Raw genomic sequence first — 26620 nt, forward strand, 5'->3', positions numbered from 1 at the left:
TAAATTTTAGAATTTGTTTTTAATATTTCTTTAAAAAATGTCATTGGGAAATTGGTAAGGATTGCATTGAATGTATAAGTCACTTTGGGTAGTACAGGTATTTTAACAATATTAAGTCTTTTAATCAATGAACATGGGATATCTTTCTATTTATTTGTGTATTATTTCATTTCTTTCATCATAGTTTTTTAGTTTTCAGTGTGTGAGTCTTTCACCTCCTAGGTTAGGTTTATTTCTACTTTATTATTATTATTTTTGATTCTGTTGTAAATGGCATATTTTTTATGCTATTGTAAATTGTTTTCTTTATCTTTTGGATTGTTTGTTGTTAGTATATAGAAATGCAACTAATTAATGTAAGTTGATTTTGTATTCTACAACTTTACTGAGTTTATTTATTATTTTTAATTTTTCCCCCTGGAGTTTTAGGGTTTTCTGCATATGAGATGTCTAGAATATGCTGGATCCTGTCACTACTCCAAGACAGGTGATACAGAAGTTTGTCCCTTGAGCAGTCCCCTGATAATGTATCACATTGGACAGCCACTTCAAATCTTTCCCTGTCCAGGTAGAAGCTGAGATTTGGGAATTCTTGCTTGCTTACTCTGCACTGAGTCAGGGGTTTGGGGAGGGGTGTTAATGGCTAGTGAGTGCAAACTGGTCGAAACTGTTGCTTTTGTTCTCAGTGGTTCCAGCCTGGGGGACCTTCCTGTCCATAATCAAATTCAGGCAAGAGAGAAACCAATCTCTCAGCCAGACCTCTAAAGTGTCAGAATGCTGTATATTCCATCCAGTCTGTCTTTCCCTCCTTCTCCAGGGAGAAGCTGAGAACTTCCTCCTAATTGTGTAACACTGTGCTGGGGGCAGGAATTATAGTGAAAGGGTGTTAGAAATTATTCTACTGGCTTCAATCAGATGATTTTATACTTGCCTAGGGTGCAAGAGACTGTCAACTTGCCTTTGTATTTCTGACAAAATACATTGGTTCAGGGGTTGTTGAGTCAGTGTGTCCAAGGGAAAAAGGAGGGGCTGGGGCTTCATACTCTGCCGTCTTGCTGACAGGACCAAAGATATTCTTTCCTGCTCAAGGAGTGCTCACATGTGAGTTGTAGCTTTTTTTTTTTTGAAATGGAGCCTCGCTCACACTGTCACCCAGGCTGGAGTGCAGTGGCACGATCTCGGCTCACTGCAACATCCACCTCCCGGGATCAAGTGATTCTCCTGCCTCAGCCTCCCAAGTAGCTGGGATTAAAGGCGCCTGCCACCACGCCCAGCTAATTTTTTGTATTTTTAGTAGAGATGGGGTTTTATCATATTGGCCAGGCTAGTCTCGAACTCCTGACCTCGTGATTTGCCAGGCTTGTCCTCCCAAAGTGCTGGGAGTAGAGGTGTGAGCCACTGTGCCCAGCCAAGTTGTAGCTTTTTATCAAGTAGTATTTCCTCCATACCTTACTCCTTACTACATACCTTCCTGTCTTGTAGGTCAGTTAACTCAGCCTGGGAACAACTTTGAACTCTAGTTCCTTCACACAAATCTGCCTCAAGTATCACCAGCCTTATTGGCTGGTATGAAGTTCATTATTTTCAGATTTCTCTACCAATCCCTGGACCCTGGAGTAGACAGCATGTCAGATCACTTTCTGGTCATCCATCTGGGGCTCTGAAGAGACAGGTGCATTCCCCTGTGAGGTTCAAGCATGTTCCTCCGAGATTTTTGGGCAGACCAATGGGATCTTCCTTATTGCTAGGGGCTCCCTGGTTTTGAACATAGGAATATTTTTTTTTCTATTCTCTTTTCTTGTTGTTGGTCTCTCTAAAAGCTGTTGAAAGCACCTGCATCTCTTACCCCTTTTTCTTCATGTCTTTTGAGAGACTTCTTTTAGCCTTTCAAACATACTTTTTTTTTTTTTTTTTTTGAGACAGGATCTCACTCTGTCACCTAGACTGGAGTGCAGGGTTACGATCTTGGCTCACTGCAACGTCCGCCTCCTGAGCTCAAGTGATCCTCCCCGTTTAGCCTCCCAAGTACCTGGGACTACAGGCATGTGCCACCATGCCTGGGTAATTTTTGTATTTTTAGTAGAGATGTGGTTTCACTATGTTGGTCAGGCTGGTCTCGAACTCCTGAGCTTAAGTGATCCAGCCGCCTCGGCCTCCCAAAGTGCTGGGATTACAGGCATAAGCCACTGCTCCTGGTCCTCAAATCTACCCTTTTACACGCATTTGTCCCTGGCTTAGCTGGGGATGTCATTTTTATCAAATTGGCACATAAAACCAGGGTAAATCAGGCAATATTAATGGAATCATAACATACATATGAAAGTAAAGGAAGCCTGAATATTACTTAAGAAAGGATAGTGTGGTTTTAATTGACCACATTAAAAAATCCACTTAAATTTTAACATAGAAAGTACAGTTCCTTGTCTGAAAGTTTTGCATAATTCACAGTTATTTTAATAAGAAAGATATTTGGTATCTCATGTGTATTAGTCTTTAAACACTTCAAAGGCAGGGAACATATCATATTTTGTATTTGAGACTATTTGTAGCATGCTGACTAGCACATAGTTGTCCAAATATTGAATGTTTACAGTTACATTATTGAAGTCCTTGCGCATATATGCCATTTCTATACACACGTTTCTAAGACAGATGGTGTAAAACTGTCATTACCTTAAAATTCTTCTGATAGGACTTATACCGAAATGCACGTTTCTGAAGATCAGCCAGAACAGATTGCAGATTATTCAATATGAGCCTTATTTTGTCTTGGTCAGCAGAGATATCTAAAATCTGTGGATCCTGTAAATTTAAGACAGTTTTTGGTTAGCCATTCCTGCTTTTTGATAAAGACCAATTAAATTAAATGAATTAATAAACATTTTTAAAAAGATTCCTTTCTCTTTTCTTTTTGATTTTTAGAAATGATATTTGAAATTATTGTTTTCCTGAATTTTAAAGCAATGCATAGACATTATAAAAAGTACACATTTATATAAAGTGCCATGGAGATAAAATTGTTTTAAAACATTACCTAATATATTTTCCCTCATCTGCTTTCATTTCCTACACTTCTTCAACCAACATGACCTTAGATAAGGAGAGGTGAATGAAACAGAGAAGAGAAGGAAGGGGATATGATATAAGATAAATTTCCACTTTACAATAAAGGAATGGAAAGGCCTTTGTATTCTAAGATGACAGAAGAGAGAAAATGAAAAATATAAATGGCAAGACATATGTTTTATGGCTGACCTGTTAGGGTTGAAACCCCAGTGAATGGGAATGGAATAGTTCAGGAGCGAAGCAGAAGCACGTAACTAGGTTTGGGATAATCTGAGAAAATTGAAGGAATCTGAGAACCATTATAGCCATAGCTCAGGGAGGCTAGTTAGTCCATGTCTTAGTCAGCATGGCCATGCATTCAAACTGGCAACATGCTCTAGATTAGAAAAAGCCAAGCGATGTGTCCAGTAAGAAGGGGCTTATATTGACATTCTGGTGTCTTGTGACTTGGTATGATATGCAGGGAATCCTGAAGTTCTCATGTGTCTTAATTCTGGTAGTGGGAACTGTTGAGAGAACTGGTGGACCAGATGATGTCTGAGGCCAGGATAAGAAAGCCACAGATTACTTGGGATTGTAGGCTATGGAAGAAATGATGGATTGCAGCATAGGGGCTAGCATGGTGCCTAAAGAACCAGGAAAGACCCTCAGTTAACAGCAACCTGGGACAACCAGGTGCAGCCCAGCCAAACTGCACTGGAAGCTCCTATGGCCCAGAAGGTAGCACGAAGAACAGATGACCTGCCCCTCCCATCTATTCGCCATGAGGGAATTCAAGCTTCCCTTTATGGGGCAATAGGTAGGAGGGGATGGTGGCATAGGTGAAAAATTGCCCAGTAGGAAGTTTAGATTTTCAGCTGAATTAAAATCTATCCAAAAGAGACCCAGGTAGAATGGAACAGACATTTCAAACTGAAATAAATTATTATTAATGGTCACATTTAGGTTTTCTCCCTAATTCTCCGCAACAGCAGGAATGAGGGTCTTGATAGCAAGATAGTATCATTTATGGAAATGATGAAGTTACAGTCCTTTGCCCAAGTGAATTAATTCCAAACCTTCTATAGAAGAAGCACTAGTTAGAATGAGCCCATGCTTTCATTTTGTGTAAGTGCATTATGCTATTTAAAATGCATGATTTGCATGCAGATATTCATTGCAGCACTATCCACAATAGCAAAGACATGCAATCAATCTCAATGCCAATCAGTATCAGACTGGATAAAGAAAATCTGGTACATGTACACCATGGAACACTATGAAGCCATAAAAAATAACAAGATAATGTCCTTTGCAGGAATATAGATGGAGCTGGAGGCCATTATTCATAGCAAACTAATGCAGGAACAGAAAACCAAGTATTGCATGTTCTTACTTATAAGTGAAAGCTAAATGTTGAGAACACATGGACACAAAGAGAGGAACAACAGATACTGGGGCCTACCTGAGGGTGGAGGATGGGAGGAGGGAGAGGATCAGAAAAAATATCTATTGGGTACTAGGCCTGGTATCTGGGTGACAAAATAACCTATGCAGCAAACCTCTGAGACATGAGTTTACCTATATAACAAACCTGCACATGTATCCCTGAGCCCAAAATAAAAGTTCCTTAAAAAATAAAAAATGCATGATTATACATCAAGCATGTGCTGGCACTTTTGCTTTCTCTAATGATCTATGTATACATAGATATTCACACTTTTTAACCGTATGCCGTGTATAGAATACTGTATATGGTACAGCAATTAATAGCAGACTATTAACCATTGACAGTAGACTGCTTAAGCTTGAATCCCGATCCCTCCATTTAGTAACTGCGTGACCCTCAGCAAGTTACTTAACCCTGTCCCCTAATTTCCTTTTCTGTAAAATGTGAATAATAAAACCCTAAAGTGTTTTGAGATTTAAATGAGTTAAAACATGAAAACATACATAAGAATATTTTTAGGACTATTACTCATGATTGCCCCAAATGGTAAATAATCTCAATTTCTATCACCCATGAAATGAATCATTGTAAAATACAATAAAACACTACATAGCAATAAACATGAATAAACTACATCCACAAAGAGCAACATGTATAAATCTGAGGAACATACCAAAATAAAAGGGCACACTGTGTGGTTCTAATTAATAGAAGTTCAAAAATAGGAAATTTATAGCATTCTTGCTCCAGATGGCCTGCCACTGCCAACACGCCTGCTGCAGCAGGGAGGCATGGCCGGGGCTGCACACTCCATGGAGCCAGGGGCACACTCCATGGAGCCAGTTAGGGACAAGTGGGAGCTTTGCCCCTTCCAAGTTGGGGTGGGAGTTCCTTGGGTGCAGCTGTAGCCACCCAAACTGTCGCTGCAGACTCAGGCAGTCCTGTGCTCTTGGGGGCATGAGAAGGCCCCTTTGCCCTTGCAGGCTTGGAACTGCCTGCTTCTGCTGTCTGGTCTCTCCCTGCTCTGATCTTGGAAGGGAGAGAGGCCAGGCAGTGGGAGCAGGCACTTCTTCGATCCTCTCTGATCTGGGAGCAAAGTCAGGCCCAACCCCGGTGCCATGAACAGTAGCAGGAAGCAGACAGATTCCTGGATGGAAGGGGGTGGGTCCCCGGTGAGGCCCCATGTTGGCCTGAAGGCTGGGGGCTGGGCTGCCAGTCCCACAGACCAGAGTGGGAACTTGTGATGTCTTTTCCAGCCTGCCCATTATCCCCCATGGGCCAATCAGTGCACACTTCCTCCCCTCTGAGGTCCATAAAAGCCCTGGGCTCAGCCACAGCTGAGCAGATAATGGGACAACCAGCTGCAGAGGGGAGCTACCCTCTCTGCCGAGAGGTTCAGAGACCTGCAGAGATGTTGGGGCTACCAGCTGCAGAGAGTAGCAACCCACTTCAGGGCCTCCTCTCTGCTAGGAGCTGGGCATACATCGGGAAAACCAGCTGCAGAGAGGAGATACCCTCTCCAGGCCTCCTCTCTGCTGAGAGCTGCAGAGATGATGGGACAACCTGCCTGCAGAGAGGAGTCACCCATTCCAGGGCCTCCTCTCTGCTGAGAGCTGAACACTCAATGGGATGACCTGCCTAGAGAGCAGCTACCCACTGCGGATCTCCTCCGAGCTGTTCTAACACTGAATAAAGCTCCTCTTCATCTTGCTCACCCTCCACTTGTCTGCATACCTCATTCTTCCTAGATGCAGGACAAGAACTTAGGCAAAGGTGCTACTGGCCATAGAGGTTTCCAGCCAGAAAAATGACACCCCAAATAACCCATAACAAAAGGATGAGTAATTAGGAGGGGACACTAAAGGTATCATAATGCTTTATTGACATGAGTAGTGGATACATAGATGTGTTTACTTTCAGATAATTCATTGAGTTGTACAGTAATTAGTTATGTACAATTTTGTCTGTAAGAAAATACAAAAGTGCTTCAATACAAAAGTAAAAACAATGCCAAGTCCTTCGAACACTGCTTGACAAATAGGGAGCACACAAGGTGAGCTGTTTTTACATTTCCATGTTAATACATGTAAAGGCATACTATAATCTTTAATGTCTGTACTATATTCTTTTGAGTCAGTGTACTCTATATCTCTTCTATTGTAAAAGTGGTACAAGGTAACCAAATATTCTTCACTACCAATTATCAATGTATACTCTGTCTCTTTCTAAATGGGAATTTTCTAATATACTAGCAAAGTTTATTTTTATTTTTTATTTAGCTTTTATTTTAAGTTCAGGGATACATGTGCTGGTTTGTTATACAGGTAAACTTGTGTAATGGGGGTTTGTTGTATGAATTATTTCGTCACCCAGGTATTAAGCAAACTTTAAAATTGTGACAATAGCTGTAAAATGTGCTAGCAAGTCATTAAAACACTCTTCAAAATAATAAATACAAGTTAGGACTAGAATTTAACTGACTAAATTCAATTTTAATATTACATATATGCTTTGTGATAGTCTGAAATGTATTCACTACTTAAAGAGAGATTTTGAAACATTAATTTTTAAGTAGCAGCTCAAAGACATTGTTGATTGGTTAGAATGAAACTATAAAAAACTAAAGCTACATCAGTTAAATGTGTTCTCTAAATGGTTTGAAGAGTAGTCTTAATTATTCTTACCACAAAAAAATGATGTATGTGAGGTGATAGACACATTAATTAGCTTGATTAACAATTTCACAATGTATACATATATCAAAACATCACATTATACATTGTAAATATATATGATTTTTATTCGTTGGCTATACTTTAATAAACAAATGTAATAGTCAAACTTTGCATACATTATTTTTACAAAATAATGATTTAGCTTACCTGTGCTTGCAGTTTTACTTCATTCACTTCATTGTTTAATTCTTCAAGATCACTACCCAAATGCACACAAAATTGCTTAATGCTTGATTCTCTATCACCCACTGATTTATCAATGGCATTCCGAACAGCAACAATGGATGGCTTCATAGTTGCAAAAACAGCAAAGTCTTCAGGAGGTGTGGGAACCTGATATTGTTCAATAAGCTTGTACATTTGAGTCACTATATTCCCTTCATCTTCAAGGCTTTCAATCTAAATGGAAACACAGTTTGCTCATTAAATGTAGCAGAGTCCTAGTTTAGTCTTGAAGTTTGTTCTAATAGGAGACAGCCACTGTACAATATGAACATTGTATTAGTCTGTTCTGCTGCTGCTAATAAAGACATATCCAAGACTGGGTAATTTATAAAAGAAAGGCTTAATGGACTCACAGTTCCACATGGCTGGGGAGGACTCACAATCATGGCTAAAGGCAAGGGAGAAGCAAAGGCATGTCTTACATGGAGGCAGGCAAGAGAACTTGCGCAGGGGAACTCCCATTTATAAGACCGTCAGATCTTATGAGACTTATTATTCACTACCATGAGAACAGTATGGGGGAAACCACCCCTATGATTCAATTATCTCCACCTGGCCCCATCTTTGACATGTAGGAATTCAATTCAAGGTGAGATTTGGGTGGAGACACAGCCAAACCATATCAAACATCAAACTGAATAGTCAGCACAGAAGGAGTGTATTATAATGTTACGGTCAAATTGGCTAAAACCTGCTGGATGATAGTCATTGCTATAATACAGGTAATCAGGTTAGGAGGTAAATTATTCAGAGCTGAGCTCTTATAAATGTTTTCTCTTTCTGTTTTGTTCTTTTGCTGTATTAAACGTGACAATACTTAAAGTTTTCTAAGAAAACGTGCTGTGGGGTTGTTCAGCTGTAGTATCTGAGCTTCCAGGCATGTGTGATGGGCAGTGATCATCCCAGAGCAGCCCAAGGGATCGACAGGCTGTGGACTTGGCTGCATAGGTTCAGAACCCAGACCTATGGTGAGATTCCCACTATCCTTTAATAAATTATTTTACTACAGCCCAGTGACTACTAAACATCTTCACTTTGGTTTCTCACTTTCAGTGGACAGTATTGCTTGTCTTTCCTAATTTTCTGGCAAGGGATACCCCAGTTTTGGGAATGCTCCTTACCCCCAACTCTGCCACATGGTTATAGAGGGAGCAGCCATGTTCGTACTACTTGGCCCAATTTCCTGGCCACAGGCTGAACCAAGGAGCATCAAACTGTGATCTAAAGAACTTAGCTCAGTCTGACCTTTCTCTTGAACACAGGAAGAGTTAGGACTGAGGCCATTTACTTTTATGTGGAAACAGAACAGGTCATTAACATGAGAAGATAACTGCAGACAGGCTTTTAGAGAAATAGTTCTCAATCTTTAGCTTCCATTGCAATGACCTTGGAAAGCTTGTTAAAACAGATTGCTGGCCGGGTGCAGTGGCTTACTGCACCTGTAATCCCAGCACTTTGGGAGGCTGAGGCAGGCGGATCACGAGGTCAGGAGATCAAGACCATCCTGGCTAACACGGTGAAACCCCGTCTCTACTAAAAATAGAAAAAAATTATCCGGGTGCGGTGGCGGATGCCTGTAGTCCCAGCTACTCAGGAGGATGAGGCAGGAGAATGGCGTGAACCCGGGAGGTGGACCTTGCAGTGAGCTGAGATGGTGCCACTGCACTCCAGCCTGGGCGACAGAGCGAGACTCCGTCTCAAAGGAAAAAAAAAAAAAAACAGATTGCTGAGCCCCTCCTGAGAGTGTCTGATTCAGAAGGTCTAGCAAGTCATAAAAACACTGTAGTCATGTAGGGTGGGTCCCAAGAATATACATTTTTAACCCATTCTCAGATGCTGCTGCTGCTGCTGCTGATCTGGAGTCCCCCTTTGAGAACCATGGTTCTAGAGCAGCAGAGATGAGAGAAGGAGAGAGGCCTTTTTGTAAAGGCCTGGCTCTATCCATACTTTAGGATTCTGAAAGATATTCCTGCAAACTTAGAATAAATCTTCCCATTTTTCTGAGCTATTTATGTGAGTTTTTGTGACTTCCAACCAATGTTTCTAACACCTCGAACAAGTTATGTATAGAACTAAGTATCTCTACATCAAGATCTGTTCATCTTCCTCTATTTCGGGTGAGTATACATCCAGGTTTCTCTGGGAATGCCCTGGGTTTACACTTATTGTCCTAGTACAATGATTAATAGTGTCCCTTTCACTCTCAGAAAAATGTCCTGATCAGACAATGAATTATGTAGCCTACCCTCCCTATACTGGTATGAAATTGCTAAATACCCATTCCCTGCAGAATGATACCTATAAGTTACCTCATTCTCCTCTCACTGTCCCCTCATTCAGTTGCCCATTAAGTCCTTTAAATTCTACTTAACATCTTTATAATTAATTTATTCTCTCCTATATTTGAAAATACTGCTTTAGCTACATAGAGTTCATCAACTTTCAACTAAACATTCTTTCTCCATAGCATATCAATCGCTAAATCCTGTTTTTGTCACGTTGCCTCCTGTTTTTGCACATGGCTTTCCCTCTCCCTGGAATGCCCACCTGAATGTTTCATGTATTTTATGACAGCTTAAATATCCCATCCTCCACACAGCCTTCTGTAACCCATAGGCAAGAATTACTACAAACTTCCCAGTGTTACAACAGTATCTTATTCCTATGCTCATTGTATGAAAATTATCTGCTTGCATTCAAGACTCAACTTCTTTAAAGCAGGTTTATTCATTGTAATTTTTGCACCATGCTAAGTGGTGCTCACTAAACTTGCTGACTGAATGAATGAAGTTCCAAAAAATAGTTTTTGTGTGTGCAGAGAATCTCCTTAAAGGAAGCTGCTTTCTAAACACACCATCCAGCAAACACAGACAACCTCCTGCAGATGGGACACAGTCTATGTTTTCTGCATACTGCATCAACTAGCTCTTCTGGAACCACAAGGTGATAGCAGCTGACCCTCTGCAGCCATTGATTATGATGTGACCCCACCCTCCTGACATAGTTTATAGAACAGAATAGGAGCTCTGAATAAATTTACTAGACCTTTAGAATCAATATTGAAAAAGAGAGATTATCTCTTTCTTGCTGACTGGCTAGACCCGCTAGCTATAGCTTGGGAGCTGCTGGTGGCCATGTTTGCTGCTGTGGTAAGAAGAAGCAGAAGTAGTTGTCTGCAGAGGGAGAGAAGTGAAGCAGACCCTCAGAGAGATGCAGAGAGGAGAGACGGAATGAAGGTCTACTGGGGCATCCTACAGCTGTCCTATTCTGGGTTCTGGTCAGTTCCTAAGCCTACTTACATTCTTGATTGGAAGTTCCATGAAGCACCCCTGAATCCTTAAGTGGGATCCCTATTTTGGCCTAAGTTTTCTCAAGTGGGTTTGGGTTATTTGTTTGAAGTGGCTTAATGAATACAAACAATAATAAGTAATTCGCATCTTTAGACTCCTAGGACAATTTATAAGCAAACCTGAGGAGAACCACGACCATCTGCCTTTTTGAGAAGGCACGATTTCTTGAAATGAGAAACACTGTTACTTCTGTAGTCATGTGAAATAGCATTTATTATTAATTTGGTTAATAATATATAACATTCAGTTTACTTTTTTAATTGAAACACTTCTTCAATTTTCAGATATTTAAGAAAATAATTTATCTATATTTTAAATGCCAACATAACATGAATGGAAGTTTATGAAAAAACTATTGGAGCCAAATGCTAGATTGCTTCCTACAGGGAAGAGGCTGAGAGGAGGAAACCAAGTTTCTGGAGAAAAAGAAGCAAAGTAGACAAAGGAGTGTGTGTGTGTGTGTGTGTGTATGTGTGTGTATAAGACAGAGAAACAGAGACCTGATTCCATCTGCATCACTTGAGTCTCCATATCCACTTTTTTCTCCCCATCTCCACCACCCCACTTAAGCGGGTTTGTGTTGGGTTTCTTTCATTCTTAACAGTAAGTTTCCTGACTATTATGCAGCCAGACTTCCATTATGATTAACATCTAGATTACAATGGTATTACCATTTACTAAAAATTAGAATTCCAATAACCTGTGGTTGAGAACATTGGTTTTGCAGTCAAAGAGACTCAAATCTAAATTCTAACTCTATCACATCCATACATGTCTGTGATCTCAGATAACACATCCTGTTTTGGTTTCTGTTTCCTTATCTGCAGAATGAGGATAAATATCAACACTTTTCCAGCTTTTGTGAGAATTAAAAATGTAATGCATGTAGAAAATGTAATATGATGCCATGCCTGACTAGTACTAAGAGTCTGATAACTGTCAGCTGGCTTTATTCCTGTGATGTAGAACATCCACTTACTTTGAAAGTGTTTCTGATATGTGACAGCTGTCTTTTGCCCTTTAGTCCTTCACTTTTTCTTGTCCTATGTCTTCCTTCCTACTATAAGATTTGGAATATTGAGTTATATGAGATAATCAACTCACCCGTTCCTGAATTTCATCAAGAAATAATAAGCTATGAACATATTCTGTGGTAGTAGTTGGAACAAACTCAAGTTTGTACTCTGCATCTTGTGCCTCAAAGATAATGGCATCCACTTTTTTCTTGCTTTGACGAGGAAGCATAAAATTTAGCACCTAAGAAAGAAAACAACATGTGAATTGTAAATAGTCGAATATTTTCATTTTATTATATATTTTAGACAAATCCTAATTGGACATCTGCTAAATCAGCAGGTATTGGAAGCAGCAGTGAATACGAAGAGACTTTTTTTCTCTTTAAATCACTGCTAGTTAAATGAGCCAACAGGAAGGCCAGGTTTTGAAGATCATTTCTATGGCTTAGCAAATATTTTCCCTAAATGCTCTCATATCTTGCAAGTATGCTTTCTGCTTCTTCGTCCTATGTAGTGGACATTATGCTGCCCCGTCCAGCATCAGTCCCACTCCTTTCATGTTGGGTGCTAGCCATGCAGTTTGGGGGAAATTGATCTCTCCTTCAGAAACAAATATGCAGTCTGACTGATCACTTGGCAAATAGGAACATGGCTTTTTTGGCCAAAGTGATCAGATTAAGGTTGTATTAGTCCATTTTCACACTACTATAAAGAACTGCCTGAGACTGGGTAATTTATAAAGGAAACAGGTTTAATTGACTCACAGTTCAGCATGGCTGGGGAGGCTTCAGGAAACTTACAAACATGGCAGAAGGTGAAGGGGAAGCAAGGCTCCTTCTTCACAAGGCAGCAGGAAGGAGAAGTATGTGAGAGTACAGGAAAAACCACGATTTATAAAACCATTAGATCTTGTGAGAATTCACATACTGTCAGGAGAACAGCATGGGGGAAACCACCCCCCTAATCCAATCACTTTCTATCAGGTTCCTCCCTTAACACCTAGAGATTACAATTAAAGATGGGATTTGGGTGGGGACACAAAGCTAAACCATATCAAGTGTGAACCCTGACTTCAGTTGATTCAATTAGATAAAGGCCCACACTTTTATTTATGGCTGAGAGAGATGTGTACTCAGAACCCCAATGTTTCTCTTTCTCTCTCCATACAAACAAATAATTGGCTTGTCGAGCTTTTGACAATCATTTTACAAATGCCTTAGGATGAAGCCTGCACATAAGGAGGCTCAGGAAAGAGAATGAAATAATTGGTTCATTGGTAACACCATTGAGCCACTAGATCATACCTCCTTGATATCGACCCAATCTCTGGACTTTTTAGATACATATGCCAATAACTCTTCTGATTGCTTAAGCCAGTTTGAGTTCAGTTTTTTTGGGCTTACAGTAAATACATACCCAAGTATTTCTTGAGCATACAGTAGCTAAAAATGCTTGTTGAAATTGAATTAAATTTGCTCCAATTATATACATAATTATACATGTAAATAAATATATATATATATTTCTTTTTTTTTTTTACCAGATGAAGAAGCAAAACTCTAGAAGGAAGCCCAATGCCATACAATTAATTAATAACAGAACATATTAGCACTCAGGTCTGCACTCTTTTATACAGTGCTCTGTCTTCTGTCATCTACCAGGAGCCAGAAAATGTTTTCTATAAGGGCCAGATAGTAAATATTTCAGATTTGCAGTCAATACAGTGTCTGTCACAACTACTAAACTTTGTCCTTGTAGGAAGAAAGCAGCCATAGATGATATGTAAACCATTGTCATGGCTGTGTTCTGATAAAACTGTATACACAACAAGAGGCAGGCTGGGTTGGCTCTATGGGCCATAGTTTTCCAATCCCTGTTTTATATCATTGTCTCTCTGTGGGCATTGCGAAGATACAAGTATACTCTGGTTCCAAAGGAAATTATTGTATTGGTTCTGAAACTTATTACAGAAATTTCCCTAGTTCTATAACTTACCAAAACATAATCAGACCTGTAAGGACAATTCCAGATCAGAAAATGATTTCCTAAACTTGATCTCGGTGGTCTAGAATCAACCATCACTCCCTCTAGGGTATTGAGCTGTTATGGTAGTATCCTCTCTGCAGGTCTTGAAATGCTCCGACAATGGAAAAAGGAGTAGGAGCAAGAGGCCAGTGTGAGGCCTGTAGTCCCCTCCATTATCTCATCTATTATGCTTGTGACAAAAAGACTACAGAGTTTTTCTTAGAAATTAAGGATGTCCAATAGTGTTATATTAATTTTTATATTTGCAATACTATAAAATAAATAATAGGTTTTCATGCAGTAGAAAAATCATAAAATAATTGTAGAGGAATAATTAAATTTTTTCTAGTTTATAGTTACCTCTAAGCATCGCAAAGGTGATGGAATTAATTTTTCTCTTAGCAGCCTAGTGTCAATGAGCAGCAATCCTACATTTCTGGTGGGTCTGAGAGCTACTGCGTCCTTGTGCTGTTTGTGATATTTTTCCAGTTGTTCACTAAAAAAGTTAACATCTACATAAAAAAATTCACATAAAGCATAAAATATACCATATTGGATTTTAAAAGATCATTACGAAATATATTAAAAATCATTGCATTGATAAATTTACACATATATTTATAATGTTATTGTCTGAACTTAGAGTATCTCATGTAACTTTAAAATGCTAATTGGATTGCTTTATAGTATTTTATTCTTGTGTTAAAGAAACTAATATTTTATAATGTAAATATGTCTTCTGGCTCCTATGAAGAGATGACAGATGAAAATAACTTGTAAGTGCATTAGAGAATCTAGTCTGGAATTGACTAGATTTCAGAGTTAGGTTGGTTTCAAGTTGGGCTTAATCTAAATGTTCTCTCCCACATGGTATCCCAAAGTAAAGCATTTTGAGAATATAAACAACAACAAAATTTGAAATATAAAAGATCACACATAGCTAAAATTATCTCCGTTTCTCTTCCCAACACATCTCTCTGCCATTCCTGCACCCTACATCATGGTCAAGGCCTTTGTCAACTTGAAAATGCTGCAGTTGCATTTTGATAATCTTCTTGCCTCCATTTTCTCCCTCATCCAATCCATCTGGAACCAATGGAAACCTGATTATCCTTGAATATACTATCATACTATCAGTCAAAAATAGCTCTCTCTCTAATGCATATACAATTCTAAACTTCTCTGCTTGTCTTTCAAAATTCTGTACACTCTGGGCCTCTAAAAATTTAGCTAATTTTATTTCTAATTACCTCCTACATTTGGGTCAAATTGATTTCCTTACTGTCTGCCCTTTTTCCTCCTTCCATAATCTTCCTCCACCACCCCAAAGAGAAAGGGGTGCTGTTTCCTGCCTTTATTCATGCCATCTCCTCTCCTAATTATAAGGGGTAGTTTGATATAGTATAAAGAACACACCAGAGAAAGTATTAGAAGACCTGAGCTCAAGTCTTTAACCCATGTGTGGCCTTGGGAAAGTCACTTAGTCTTTCTGAGCTTCAGCTTCCTCATAATATAAAACAGAAACAGCAATTACCTCCCTTACTCACTTCAGAAGGTTTTGATTTGTGTATTTTTGAAAGCCGACTAAATTAAGATGTTAAATGATCTGATAAGTCGTATGGTAAGGATACCCGTATAATGCTGCGCTGTTTAGTATTTTCCAAATGTATTTGAGCACCATCTTTTTTCATGGTATCATGTAATTATCCCTCAGAAGAGTGCCAATGAACACAACTTTGGGAACCATTTATTTGGTCCAAAACTCTTATTTCATAGATAGAGAAATTGAGGTCAATTGAGGTCATATGACTTGGCTATGGCCACATAGCCAAAAAGGAATAAAAGATTAAAGCCAATAGTTGAGAAATACGATTTCTATCTCTTTTTTTTTTTTTTTTGAGACGGAGTCTTGCACTGTCGCCCAGGCTGGAGTGCAGTGGCGCGATCTCGGCTCACTGCAAGCTCCGCCTCCTGGGTTCACACCATTCTCCTGCCTCAGCCCCTGGAGTAGCTGGGACCACAGGCCCCCACCACCACACCCGGCTAATTTTTTGTGCTTTTAGTAGAGACGGGGTTTCACCATGTTAGCCAGGATGGTCTCGATCTCCTGACCTCGTGATCCACCTGCCTCGGCCTCCCAAAGTTCTGGGATTACAGGCGTGAGCCACTGCGGAGAGGCAGTACATAAAACGGTTAAGCAGACAAGCTTTCAAGTCAGAGAAATTAGATCTAAACTGCTCACTAGCTGTTTAATCCTGAGGTTGCCTTATCTCTATAGATCTCTGTTTTCTTTTTATAAAATGGTAACACTAATACTCTCCTCAGAATTGTGAGAATTGGATGAAATGTCTAAATATTACTTAGAACAGTATCTATCATGCTGTAAGTGCTCAGTAAAGTGTAGAAATTATTAGTAAATGCTGACGTTTATAGGAACTTGGTGGTGAGATGTGGCTGCTTGTCAGGAAGCCAGAACCTGTCTGCTGGTTGTTCTCTGAGGCAGGACAGGGAGCAGTCTGGCTAAAAGTTCAGTTAGACATTTATTAAGGATCTACAATATGTGCTAAGCAATGTTGTAGTCGTTTGAGGATATCAAATAACAGGTAAGGATGATATCCAAGGGCAAAGCCCACCTCCATAAGCCTCTGGCAAACAATTGGATTTAGTGGTTTAGGACGTATTGGGGGTTCCAAACAGAGGAGGAGCACAGAGGTTAGGAGTCCAGGCCACGGTACTCCAAAGTCACAGCCATCAGAGTGTTGGGACTGGGAGGCCTGGTTCCAGGATTGGGTTTCAAAGGCAGAACTGGCAAGACAAGATAGGACTAGCTGAAGAGTAACCTGGGGGTCAGGGGACTGCATGCTGATGGGAACTTGCTGAGGGATCACAGTTATCCAACGTGAGGACTGTGGTAGCAGGAGGCTAGGAAGCCTTGGGCTCAGGATATGAGTAAAAGAGCTCAGGGATTAGAACTGGCTATTTTGATCAGGCCTCCTTCTTGTGCCAAAATTCCAGGCTCCATACCCTGCTGCCACTGTGATGCCATGACATAGCACAGGAGGCATCATGTCCTCACGTGCCTGTCAGTATGCTTCTGTTCAGCACACACTAAGTCTCCATGTGATAGTGTTGTCAAAGAACAGTGGAAGTAGGCTTGCTTAAATTTTGTTTTCTAAATTGGGGCCCCATTTTGGTCTAACAACTTAGTATCTTGAAAAAAAGGAGTCAGTTTCAGATTTTTAAAATTTAAGGCACATAACAATCAGGTACAATGCCTGATCTTGGACTTGATCCCTGGCCAAATCATCTGGAAGTTGCTTTACTTGGGGAATTTTGAAAATGGAATAAGTTAAGATATTAAGGAATTGCTATTTCGGTGGGGTGGGGGCAGGGGATGATACTATTTTCATTCTGTAGAAACATGTTTTAGAGATGCATATTGAATTATTTAACTTAAGAATACTTCAGCATAGTAAAGAATAAGGAATTGAAAGAAAAACATAAAAACATAAAGAAAAAATTGGTGCTGGTTCATACAGCAAAGTATCAAAGTAATTGTAATTATATTTATATATAAGAAAATAAAGGAAGCTCATGAAATAAAGAATATGAAAGACATGCATCATGATTTAAAATAGCAAACAAATATACTTATTTTTTATAATTTTCTGAGAACTTGCTTGCCTGAAATTGCACTTGGACATTGTAGATTATCTTCTTTTGTTAAAGGCAGTGAAATAAAACAGTTTTCTCCTAGGTCTTATTTCATGACTAAGAGTTGTTGATTCACACCCACCAGATCTTAATGTAGTCCCAGAAGAAAAAAGAATAAGTTCCTGAGATAGAAAAGCTTATATAAACTTTATTTAATGGAATTGGTAGAGGTATCCATTCCTTTCAACTCCTTCTCATATGCAGGCTATATACTCTTAGCACTGATACAACTTTAAACTAGATGATAAGCAATTAGGAAGGAATTGCTTTCCATAATATCCTGAAATAAAACATTAATACTGAATAAGGAGAAAGGAAAAAAGTAATTCTATAGAAAATAACCTAGAAATGAATTAACTCTTGCCTTTTGTCAGGCCAACTCTTTTGGGCTACCATTTGTGTCCCCAAACATCACCAAACAGAATCCTAAAAGACAACAAATCTCAGTATCCCTACAAAAATAATTAGTAAGTACAAATGGACAAGTTACCAGGTTCCTGAAGTTTAAGAGCTTGTAAATCAAGACTTTCATTTTCCTTGAAGAATATCTGGAACTTTTCAAAGGTAGCTGCATAGATGCGGGCCGATTCAAATGCTGCCTGAATGGTTCCCTAAATGTTATAAATAAGCAGACAAATATGACCATATTTTTGTTAAGCAGAATTTAATTCAATACAACTAAACAAAGAAACAAGCAAGCACACAAACTCTATGCCCAATAGTATGTTTTGATTTGGGAAATATGAATGAAGGAAGATACATTCTTGACGTCAAGGAGTAATTGATGGATTCAAGAAGAAATTGTTATGAAATAAAAAAAATTCATCTTTAAACCTGACTTTTGAAGAATTATTCCTGTGACTGAAAGGAAACACACTTACAATTTGTTTCTGCTTCATGGTGAACTTATATATTGCTAGTAAACATATGGCAAAGAGGCAATACTTGTTTATTTTCCCAACTGCATATTTTATGTCACTGTGTTTTTAAGCAAAGGCAAACCTGTTTAGCATCCCCAGAAAATCACTTGCTTAATCTTACTATCAAATCTTTGGCATTGGCCAGTCTCTTATTCCAAAATATCCTTCATACTTGGCCATAATAAAAACTTTTTCTTCACCTCTCTTAAACTTGGTTCTAACCCATATTTCCCCACAAAGTTTTTTTAAACGAAGACAATGATTTCTAATCATTTCAATCCCTTTAATAACTGTCAAGATATATTATTATATGTTCAAAGTCTATGAAAGGCAGTTAGGATTCACTTGCTGTTGGTCTTGGTCCATGTCTACTTGGCTGTGCTCCACACCTTTTCCTTGTGTTGTCTACTAAGACTTGTAAAAAAGCCTGCAATTTGTCCCAGGAAAACTAGAGGTGATCAATGGAATTGCACAAATCCAACACACCGATGCTAGGGAAAGTGACTCAGTTATGCTTTGTGGTAGTAGAAAATTTAATTACAAAGAATAGTATACACCCTGTATGTCTACATTTAGTTATTTGTTCATTTATTTTGTTTTAATAGGCTTTTATGAATATTCCAGAATGTTTCTGCTGTTTCTTTCTTTATAATAAACATTGAAAAAAAAACTTTATCAAACTATGTTTCCTTTGAACTGAATAAATAGTATCTCTCATATGTCATCATGCAGGTGCTAGTTACAATATAAGGCTTGTAAATGGAAAGCCCCACCGATGTTCAAAATATGATTTCAAAACATTTTTATTTTGAAACAATGTATGATTCACAAGAGTGTTACTGGAATAGTACAAAGAACTGCATATCTCTGTCACCAAAATTCCCTAAATTTCAACAATTTTTCATATTTACTTTGTAAGTCTCTCTATATACACATATTATTATACTCTGAACCATTTGGGAGAAAGTTACAGACATGTGGCACATTGACCCCTAAATATTTCAGGGGTTACTTGCTAAATACAAGGACATTTTCTTACATAACCACAGTATAATGGTCCAAATCAGGAAATTAACATGGATATTAATTGGTAGTAATCAAATTGTCCCAGTCTGTCCAGAATTGGTTCCTTCCAGTGGGTTTTTGGTCTTGCTGACTTCAAGAATGAAGCCGCAGACTCTCACGGTGAGTGTTATAGCTCTTAAAGATGGTGTGTCCGGAGTTGTTTTCCTCCCAGCGGGTTCGTGGTCTTGCTGACTTCCGGAGTGAAGCCGCAGACCTTCGCAGTGAGTGTTACAGCTCTTAAAGGTAGTGCGGACCCAAGAGTGAGCAGCAGCAACATTTATTGTTAAGAGCGAAAGAACAAAGCTTCCACAGCATGGAAGGGGACCCAAGCGGATTGCAGCTACTGGCTCGGGTGGCCAGCTTTTATTCCCTTATTTGGCCCCGCCCATATCCTGCTGATTGGTCCATCTTACAGAGTGCTAATTGGCCCATTTTACAGAGTGCTGATTGGTGCATTTACAATCCTTTAGCTAGAGACAGAGTGCTGATTGGTGCGTTTTCACAGAGTGCTGATTGGTGCATTTACAAGCCTTTAGCTAGACACAGAGCACTGATTGGTGCGTTTTCAGAGTGCTGATTGGAGCATTTACAATCCTTTAGCTAGACACAGAGCGCTGATCGGTGCGTTTTTACAGAGTGCTAATTGGTGCATTTACAATCCTTTAGCTAGACAAAGAGTGCTGATTGGTGTGTTTTTACAGAGTGCTGATTGGTGCATTTACAATCCTCTAGCTAGACAAAAGAGTTCCCCAAGTCCCCACTCAACCCAGGAAGTCCAGCTGGCTTCACCTCTCACCAGGGAGACCCTTTGAGGTGGCTTTTTGTCTTTTCTACATGTCTCTATGGTTATTTGGGCATGTTCTTATTTTTTAGCTGAACAATATTCTCTAGGCTCATATTGTACTATCCTACCCCACCCCTTGAAGAAGAGAGTTCTGCAGAGAGAACAAAGAGAGTTCCTTTCAATTGGAAATGATACATAGAAACTAACACGTGGATACTAGATGTGCTCATTGGTATTGGGATGTCATTGCTTGTAGGCTATTTCAACAGACAGGTCTAGGAAATACACATACACCCCACATACAATCACGAAACCCTACACATTTCTTTATCTTTCTACAGATCAATTAAAATCCATGAGTTCACAACTCCATTCCAATGCAACAACATAGGGTTCATTCCAGCCTTCCCTCTTCCATATTTGTAACTCCCTTTCTGAGGATGAGTAACCTCATCTCATCATTCACAATATATTTATTTATTTTGCTCAACTCTAAATAAAATACACAGAAAGTAGTTTCAACATTGCTAATACACTAATACCACTGCAAAAAACAAACCTACTAACCAGAGTTCAGTATTTGCTGCAGTTATGGTGGTTTTTCATCCTCAGGATACATGGCCAAAATACTGTACTCAAAAGTTACTTGGTTTAGTTATTTTCCCTCATCCCTTTAATGTGGTTATGTATTTCACTTGAAATACATGTGGGTTTATTTCTTTTTGTTTGTATTTTGTTTTACGGTTTTGCTCTCCATTTTGTTGATTTTTTTAGAACTATATTAAAAGGTATACTCAGAAAATAGTCACTTCCCCATTTTTTTCACTTCTTACCCACCATCCTCACCCTTCCTACACCATTCACATTACCCCCTCTAGGTAACTAATTTCCCTAGTTTCTGGTTTATCTCCCTTTCCTTCCTACTTCTGACATAAACTTCTGAATATCTATAGTATACCATAGATATTCTTTTGTACTTTGCCTTTTCCATCTAACAATATATCCTGGAAATCACTCTATATTAATTAATAACCAACTTCTTCATCCATTTATTCAGCCGCATACTATTCCTTTGTGTAGATATACCATAGATTATTCAATAATTTTTCTATACATGGCTATTTTGGTAGTTTACAATATTTTGCAGTCATAAACAATGCTGCAGTAAGTAATCTAGTGCATACGTACTTATGTATTGTTGAAAACGTATTTTTAGGATACATTTTAAAGGTTGTACTGTTGGATCAAAAGGTAAATGCATGTATAGTTTTGCTTTGCAAAATGTTCTTTTATTTTTTGCATCCCCACAAGCTTAATGTGAGAGCGTTTGTTTACCCATAGAGTAATCACCAGAAAGTGTTGGTATACTTTTTAATTTTGCTAATCTGATAGTTGAGAAATTATATCGCAGTTTAAATTCACATTTATCTTATGAGTAGACTATCTTTTCATATGCTTAGATGCTATGTTTAGTGAATGTTTTATCATAAGTTTTGACCATTTTTCTTTTTTTTAAATTAAATTAAATTAAATTAAATTATATTTTAAGTTCCAGGATGCATGTGCAGGATAGGACATGCAGGTTTGTTACATAGGTAAGTGTATGCCATGGTGGTTTGCTGCACCTATCAACCCATCACCTAGGTATTAAGCCCCACATGTATTTGCTATTTATCCTGTTGTTCTCCCTCCCCACGCACCCTGATGGGTCCCAGTGTGTGTTGTTCCCCTCCCTGTGTCCATGTGTTCTCATTGTTCAGCTTCCGCTTATAAGTGACAATACATGGTGTTTTCTGTTTCTGTGTTAGTTTGCTGAGGATAATGGCTTCCAGCTCCATCATGTCACTGCAAAGGACATGATCTCATTCTTTTTTATGGCTGCATAGTATTCCAGAGTGTATATATATCACATTTGCTTTATCCAGTCTATCACTTATGGGCATTTGGAGTGATTCCATGTCTTTGTGATTGTGAATAGTGCTGCAATGAATATGTGTATGCACGTATCTTTATAATAGAATGAATTTTCCTTTGGGTATATACCCAGTAATGAGATTTCTGGGTCAAATGGTATTTCTGGTTCTAGGTCTTTGAGGAATCACCACACTGTCTTCCATAATGGTTGAACTAATTTCACCAACAGTGTAAAAAGCGTTCCTATTCCTCCACAGCCTCACCATCATCTGTTGTTTCTTAACGTTTTAATAATTGCCATTCTGACTGGCGTGAGATGGTATCTCATTGTGGTTTTGATTTGCATTTCTCTAATGATCAGTGATGTTGAGTTTATATATATATATATATATATACATATACCACATAATATATAATATATATATATGCCACATAAATGTCTTCTTTTGAGAAATGTGTGTTCATGTCCTTTGCCCAGATTGCAAAAATTTTTCCTATTCTGTAGGTTGTCTGGTCACTCTGATGATAGTTTCTTTTGTTGTACAGAAGCTCTTTAGTTTAATTAAATCCCATTTGTCAATGTTTGCTTTTGTTGCAATTGCTTTTGATGTTTTGTCATGAGATCTTTGTCCATGCCTATGTCCTGAATGGTATTGCCTAGATTTTCTTCTATGGTTTTTATAGTTTTGGGTTTTACATTTGAATCTTTAATCCATCTTGAGTTAATTTTTGTATAAGGTGTAAAGAAGGGGTCCAGTCTCAATTTTCTGCATATGGCTAGCCAGTTCTCCCAGCACCATTTATTAAATAGGGAATCCTTTCCCCATTGATTGTTTTTGTTAGGTCTGTTGAAGATCAGATGGTTGTGCAGTTTTATTTCTGAGATCTCTATTTTGTGCCATTGGTCTACATGTCTGTTTTTGTACCAGTACCATGCTGTTTTGGTTATGGTAGCCTTGTAGTATAGTTTGAAGTTGAGTACTGTGATGCTTCCAGCTTTGTTCTTTTTGCTTAGGATTGTCTTGGCTATACAGGCTCTTTTTTGGTTCCATATGAATTTTAAAGTAGTTTTTTTCTATTTCTGTGAAGAATGTGTTTTGACCATTTTTTCTACCTAGTTTTGGTTTCCCCTCTCTCTAGTATTAGAAATATTAGCCCTTAGCTATAATATGTAATACAAATAGATTCTCTCTGTTTATAAGTGTATTTTTACTTTGTTTACAATTTTTTCTTGCAAAAGATTTATTTGTTGTGTAATCAAATTTATCAATTCATCCTATTCTTGCATCCAGATTTTTAAGTCATAGTTAGATAATCCTTTTTATGAACAAATCATAAAATAATTTGTCCATCTTTACTTACAGTTTTATTTTTAGATCCCTAATCTATATATTGGTGTGTAGAATGTGAACCATAGATCTAATTTTAACTTTATCCAAATAGCTATTCAGTTGTACCAGCTACATTTATGAAAAATTCATATTTGCTTCAGTGATTTGAAATACTATATATTTTATACATTTCTACATGTACTTTGGCATCTGTTCTATTCTACTGGTCTGACAGCTATTCATGTGCCAGTATCATGTTCGTTTAATTATAGAGTGTTTATATTAAATATTTGGGCAGTATAGTACTCCTCATAGCTTTTCTTTTTTCAACATTTTTGGTAGTTATTCTTAGATGTCTATTTATGCATATAAGCTTTATTATAAGCTTGTCAGTATTTTCATAGGCATGTGTTAAAATTATAAATTAACCTAGAGAGAAAAAACATCTTTATCATGTTGAGTCATCCCATTTAAGAAATTTTTATTGGCATGTATTAAAATTATAAATTAACTTAGAGAGAAAAATCATCTTTATCATGTTGAGTCATTCCATTTAAGAAATTTTTTCCAAGCCTATTTTTGTGTCTTCCCGAAGATTTTTTAAAAACATAAAAGTGTTCTTCATATGGGTTTTTAACATTTCTTATTAAATTTATTCCTAAATATGTTACCTTCTTTGCTGCTATTATGAAAGAAGTATTTTCTATCAGGCATTTTCAATATTCTAGAATAATTGAGGTGGCATTGTGAATATCTAGTCTTTGGAGATTTGATAAATTTCCCCCATTTGGGCCTGGTGCTTTTTGTGGAGTATTTCTTTGGTAACTCTCTCTATATCTTCCGTGGATATTGGCAGGAGCTCTATTTCTAATGTGAACAATTCCAGTAAAAATATTTCCCTAAAAAATTCTCAATTTTAACTAACCCTGAATGTGGGGTTAGTTCAGTGGTCTAAATGCTCCATGTAAAAGACATAGAGAGGATAGCTGGATAAAAAGACAAGACTCAACCATTTGCTGTCTTCAAGAGAACCATCTCACATGTAACAACACCCATAGGCTCAAAGAGATGAAAAAAGACCTACCATGAAAATGGAAAACTAAAAAGAGCAGGAGTCACTATTCTAATATCAGATAAAATAGAGTATAAACCAACACCAATTAAGATGGAAAAAGAAGGGCATTACATAATGATAAAGGGTACAATTCAACAACAAGACTTGGCTATTCTAAATATATACACAGCCAACATTGGAGCACCCAGATTTATTAAAAGATTTATTAAAAAATTACTTCTAGACCTACAAAAAGACATAGACAGTCACACAACAATAGTGGGATACTTGAACATGCCCACTAACAGTGACTGATCATTGAGGCAGAAAACTAACAAAGAAATTGAGGACTTAAACCCAGCACTCCAACAATTGACTCTAGATTAACAAATAAAAAGAAAAAAGAATAAACACAACCAGAATTGACAAAGATGAAATTACAACAGATTCTAGAGAAATAAGAAAGATCCTCAGAGACTATTATGAACGATTCTATATACACAAATTAGAAAATCTAGAGGAAATGGATAAATTCCTGGAAATATACAACCTGCCAAGACTGAACCAGAATGACAGGGAAACCCTGAACAGACCAGTAACAAGTTTTGAAATTGAATAAATAATTTTAAAAACTATCAAAAAAAAAAAAAAAAAAAGCCCTGGACCAGATGGATTCACAGTTAAATTCTACCAGAAATAGAAAGAACTGGTACCAGTTCTACTAAAACTATTCCAAAATATCAAAGAGGAAGGTTTCCTTCATAACTCATTCTATTGAATACTAAGCTAGTATCACCCTGACACCAATATCTGGCAGAGACACAATGATAAAAGAAAACTTCAGGCCAATATCCCTGATGAACATAGATGCAAAAAATCCTTAACAAAATACTAGTGAACAGAATCTAGAAGCACATCAAAAAGTTAATACACCACAAACAAGTAGACTTTATTCTTGGGATTCAAGGCTGTTTTAACATATGCAAATCAATAAATGTGATTCACCACATGAACAGAATTAAAAGCAAAAATCATATGATCATCTCAATAGACACAGAAGCAGCTTTTGATAAAATCCAACATCCCTTCATGATAAAATCCCTAAGCAGACTAGGGATCAAAGGAATAGACTTCAAAATAATAAGAGCCATCTATGACAAACACACAGCCAACATCATACTGCACGGGCAAAAGTTGAAACCATTCCCCTTGAGACCTAGAATGAGACAAGGATGCTCACCCTTACCACTCTTATTCAACATAGTACTGGAAGTTCTAGCCAGAGCAATCACGCAAGAGAAAGAAATAAAAGGCATACAAATAGGAAGGGAAGAAGTCAAATGATCTCTCTTTGCTGATGATATAATTCTATACTTAAAAACCCCTAAAGACTCTGCCAAAAGGCCCCTAGAACTGATAAATGACCTCAGTAAAGTTTTGGAATACAAAATAAATGCACAAAAATCAGTAGCATTTCTATACACCTTAAATGGTCAAATTGAGATTCATATCAATAACTCAATCCCATTTATGATAGCCACATACACACAAAATGAAATGCCCAGGAATACAGCCAAACCAAGGAGGTAAAAGATTTCTACATGGAGAACTACAAAATACTGCTGAAATAAATCAGAGATGGAAAAAGATTCCATGCTCGTGGACTGGAAGAATCATTATTGTTAAAATGGCCATAATGCCCAAAGCAATTTACAGATTCAATGCAATTCCTATCAAACTACTTACATCTTTTTTCACAGAATTAGAAAAAACTATTCTAAAATTCATATGGAACCAAAAAAGAGCCAACTAGCCAAAGCAATTCTAACCAAAAACAACAAAGCTAAAGGCAGCACATTACCTGGGCTTCAAACTATGCTACAAGGCTTCAGTAACCGAAACAGCAAGGTATGGGTACAAAAATAGACACATAGACCAAGAGAACAGAACAGAAAACCCAGAAATAAAGCTGCACACCCACAACCATCTAAT

The 26620-nt window shown here is 37.9% G+C and overlaps 1 protein-coding gene across 2 annotated transcripts in view; it reads right to left on the reverse strand.

The window, feature by feature from the left end:
- The window catches only part of DNAH6 (dynein axonemal heavy chain 6), a 322627-nt gene that overhangs the window by 248238 nt on the left and 47769 nt on the right, over window positions 1-26620 (reverse strand). For both annotated transcript variants that reach the window (XM_054474947.1, XM_054474946.2), the window contains 5 exons: window positions 18051-18171; window positions 14207-14358; window positions 11910-12062; window positions 7378-7629; window positions 2674-2802 (listed from right to left, as the gene is read on the reverse strand). In XM_054474947.1, coding sequence (XP_054330922.1) covers window positions 2674-2802; window positions 7378-7629; window positions 11910-12062; window positions 14207-14358; window positions 18051-18171 — 807 coding nt within the window. The remainder of the gene's footprint in view (window positions 1-2673; window positions 2803-7377; window positions 7630-11909; window positions 12063-14206; window positions 14359-18050; window positions 18172-26620) is intronic.

Source organism: Pongo pygmaeus, chromosome 12, assembly GCF_028885625.2.
Source record: "Pongo pygmaeus isolate AG05252 chromosome 12, NHGRI_mPonPyg2-v2.0_pri, whole genome shotgun sequence".
In the NCBI taxonomy this organism is placed as follows: Eukaryota; Metazoa; Chordata; class Mammalia; order Primates; family Hominidae; genus Pongo; species Pongo pygmaeus.